We start from the raw sequence: 4109 nt of genomic DNA on the forward strand, positions 1-4109 counted from the left end.
ATATATATATATATATATATATGTATTAGTGTGTTTGTAAAGGATATGCTCAAAATTGTGGTATTGTAGTGCTAAATTAATTGATTGTAGATTATAAACACCGTTTTAGCTTAATTTGTACCTCATTACAGTGAGAGTTCTCATTCATAAGTCATTTTTTGTTATCGTTATTTGACAAATTTTCGTAGATCTTAAACGAAAACTCATCAGGATCTGTCGCTCAGTCTTGCTCGACTAAATCTCGCCTATCTGTATTCATCATGGACTAGTGCTGAAGAGTTGTCATCTGTGAAAATCCGTTATCAAACTTTTCTTTTGCTGCATCACTTTGCTTGCTAAAATTAGCTCGCTTTAGTCTTTGCATATTTAATGCGATATCACAGAAGGTGCACAGCTCCCCAGAGAGCTTGAATCGTTTCCGAACATCGCACTTGAAGTGCAAATTAAACCCCAATCTCTGCTGCTATCCATGAAATGTGCTAGAGAAACTTCCTCAGGCAAAAAAAAAAAAAAAGTATTAAGAGGAAACACTGCTCTCCGTTCTCTCCTGCATGTGTGCTGACCGAGGGTCTCTCTGTTTCTGTTAGATCCGCTCATTGGATGCCCACTTGTACCCAGAGAAGCTAAAGGTGATCGCTCAGCAGCTCCAGGAGCAGCACGTGCAGACACAAACTCTGCTTCGTCTTCAACAGCAGCAACAAGAACAGCTGGGAAAAGAGACCACCACACCTGCTCGCAGCCCGCTGGTCAGACAGGCTCTCGGTTTCACTGATATACTAACCGTGATTGAAATACTCAGGATGGTCTACTAGAGGTTTTGCAGTGCAGTTTGTATGTGTTGATCTGATGTGTTGATCCACTAGAGGGCATTAGAAGAGTTAAAGACAACCTCAAATGTCATAAACAAGCCATTTAACTTCTTTAATTTGACCGATTTCTGAGTGACAATATTCAGATAATAATGTAGGGCAGGACTTCATTTAACCTATGAATATTTGATTTGTGTAATATCACCGTTTGATGTCTTTTTATATTGTTTTACAAGCCGTTTTAGCAGCGGAGAACATGATTATATTATTACAATTTGATGAAAGATTATACACTACTATTACGCTACTATAAAAGTTTGGGGTCAGTAAGATTTTTTTGAAGGATACTAACTTTTATTCAGCAAGGGTGTATTAGATTGGTCAAAAGTGACAGTAAAAGCATTTAGAATGTTGCAAAATACTTCAATATTTCAAATAAAAGCAGTTCTTTTGAACTTTCTATTCATTCTATTCATGGTTTCCACAAAAATATTAAGCATCCCACTTTTTTTTTACATTTATGGTAATAATAAATGTTTCGTGAGCAGCAAATCAGCATATTAGAATGATTTCTGAAGTATCATGTGACACTGAAGACTGGAGTAATGATGCTGAAAATTCAGCTTTGCATCACAGGAATAAATTACTTTTTAAAATATATTCTTCTAGAAAACATAGTTGAGATAGTTGTTTTAAATTGCAATCATATTTCATAAAATAACTGTTTATTGTATTTTTTAATTAATTTAATGCAGCGTTGGAGAGCTTTTCCCAAAAACATAAAAATCTTACCAACCTCAAACTTTTGAACGGTAGTGTAACTTTTTTTTTCTTTTGAGTAATGTGCACTGTTGAATCATGCACAATAAGACCATATACATAAAGAAAGTAACTATATGCGTAAATAAAGTGTCAGTTCTGATTTCTTGTTGACTTTCTTCATGGAATAGTTCGTAATTTATTGTAACCCTCTGTCCTGCTGTGTTCCTCAGGTGTTTTCTCCTGCCACGCCGCCTGCGCCCACTCATCACGCCACAGTAATTGTTCCCGCCCCTGCGCTGCCGCCCCCTCCCCCCCATCATGTTACTGTGGTAACCATGGGCCCCACCTCCGTGATCAACACAGCATCCACATCACGACAGAACTTGGACACCATTGTGTTAAAGTCGTTTTCACACTTGGAAGTTTTGGTGTGGACACTAAAGAACTGTACCTGAATCCATTAGCAAGAATGAATGTGGAGAGTAGATTACTATTTCTAAAATTACTATTGTTATTGTTTACAGTCGTATTCACGTATAATCATACAAATTATTTTTTACAATTTTTAAATCAGAAAAATCACAGATTTTTTTTCCCCCCATCAAATCCTGCAGCCGAGGTGTTTCTTAGCTATATTGGTAAACAGTTGTCGCTAGTATTCATGACTAATTATCAACTATTTTTGACATATCAACTGGTTGGTTGTCTGAACAACTAATTGACTTCAGTGATACCAAAAATAAAAAAAGCACGGAATGCTGTAGTAATGATGTATTTTTGTAGGACTACCTGAAAATTAGCATCACCCTGGTTCCCTTGACAAAAACCTTTTTCCATTGGCTTTTGGAGAATGGCAAAAAATAATAGCTTTAAAAAAATCACATCCAAGTGGGTATTACAGATGTATTTTATGTCATAGAATAAAACATGAAAATATCTTGAGCTCATGTTAACCACAGACCATATCCCAGGCATTTAACCAAAAACCCATTCAAAAAAACCATTGACTTCAGGACGATGGATCCGGAAGTGTTAAAATGCTCATTTCCAGGTCTTGGCATGCAACAATATGTCGTCCCTGCAGCACGATTACACCCTATGCAGCTCCACACCTCAACTTGTCTTTTGTTGGGAGATTTGTAGACCATCCTGACCCATTTTAGTTCAAAACAAGCAACTGTAAAACCAGTTGTTTTGGAAAATATAGAATTTGGATCTTAAACATGTCACCTGACATTTTCTTCCGGTTTTCCTGCAGGCCATCCAGCACATCGAAGGCACGCAGGACAGGATGGTCGTGCCCGAGGAGGAAAAACGGCGGGCGGTCATCATAACCCCGGGCCGTGTCCTCACAGACACCGGCGACTCCGACACCGCCTCTGACAATGAAGGATCTGAGGACTGTTAACTGCCCCGGTCACCCCCACCCCCATATCGGCCCACCACATGTAACGGGGGGCACGGAGAGGGGGCGAGGGGGTCTGTGGGGAAGGGCCTCCCACAGAAATATTCTTTCTTTCTCTCTCCTCTCTTTTTGTTGCTGTCTTCTTCACACTCGCATACGGGACTCACAGACTCAATGACTTGAAGGTTTCTTGGTGGGGGGGGGGACAAAAAAAAAAAAGCAAATGTGCCGCAAACAGAACGAGCACGCATATGTATACTCGCACAATACACTATAACCCCATAGCACTCTGGTAACTTGTTGATACATTCACATGATACAGCTCTTACTCATACTCCGTTGAATTGGCTTCTGTTTCACCAACGTACGCTCCCAGGTAAGTGATTTTGTGAGGGAATCACAAAATCTCCATCAGAATCTGCCACAGATCTTCCAGGCCTCTGCTTTATCACTTCCTGCTCTACATCCCGCCCATAAGAGGGCAGTAGAGTGTTCTGATCGGAGGAATCCCATTCCCACGTCTCATCTCGTAAAATGAACCTTTTGCCCCACCCTCTGGTTGCATCATATTCCTCTTTCCGTTCTGGGGAGGCTTGAAGCATCACTGTGAGCCAATGAGACTTCAGAAACCTGTTCCACACCATGGCTTCCGAAACTAGAGGAAATGTTACCTTTCTTTTGTTGTTGTTTTTTTTTGGCGCAGACTCGCCCCTAGTTTTCCATTTGCCGGTGGGCACCTTTTGATTATCGAGTTCTCAATGGAGGGACAAAGACCGCCACTGCTTAGAGGGGCTTCGTGTCGCGCACTTTGTAAATAACACAAAGTTATTCCGCAAAGAAGGGGGACTTTGTGCACTTAATGTCGCTCACCTTTACTGGGCTGGGTTCCCAGTATGCATGTTGGTGCAAGGGTGAAGCACTCCCTCCGTCTCGTCAAACGCCCCTGGTCCTGTCCTCACAGATGATTTCGAAATTCTGGCCGAATTTTTGTCGTTGGTGGACAAATGGAATAAGCTAACCGCCAGGTACTCGTACCTGCAAGGAAATTAGTGTGTCACTTTTAGCACACTTGCTAATGTAAACTTAAAGCTTGTTTTTTTTTTGTTTTGTTTTTTGGAGAAAGTGTGGAAATA

General features: G+C 40.6%; 1 protein-coding gene across 1 annotated transcript in view; it reads left to right on the forward strand.

Annotated features, from left to right (window-relative positions):
• LOC107718566 (transcription factor AP-4-like) overlaps positions 1–3193 on the forward strand; it is a 10446-nt gene extending 7253 nt beyond the window's left edge. Inside the window, exons 5-7 of the mRNA XM_016525684.1 lie at positions 588–746; positions 1802–1967; positions 2825–3193. Coding sequence (XP_016381170.1) covers positions 588–746; positions 1802–1967; positions 2825–2979 — 480 coding nt within the window. The 3' untranslated portion in view covers positions 2980–3193. The remainder of the gene's footprint in view (positions 1–587; positions 747–1801; positions 1968–2824) is intronic.
• Positions 3194–4109: the final 916 nt, after the last annotated feature.

The sequence above is a fragment of the Sinocyclocheilus rhinocerous genome, unplaced genomic scaffold, assembly GCF_001515625.1.
Source record: "Sinocyclocheilus rhinocerous isolate Xijiao unplaced genomic scaffold, SAMN03320098_v1.1 scaffold182, whole genome shotgun sequence".
Lineage (NCBI taxonomy): Eukaryota > Metazoa > Chordata > Actinopteri > Cypriniformes > Cyprinidae > Sinocyclocheilus > Sinocyclocheilus rhinocerous.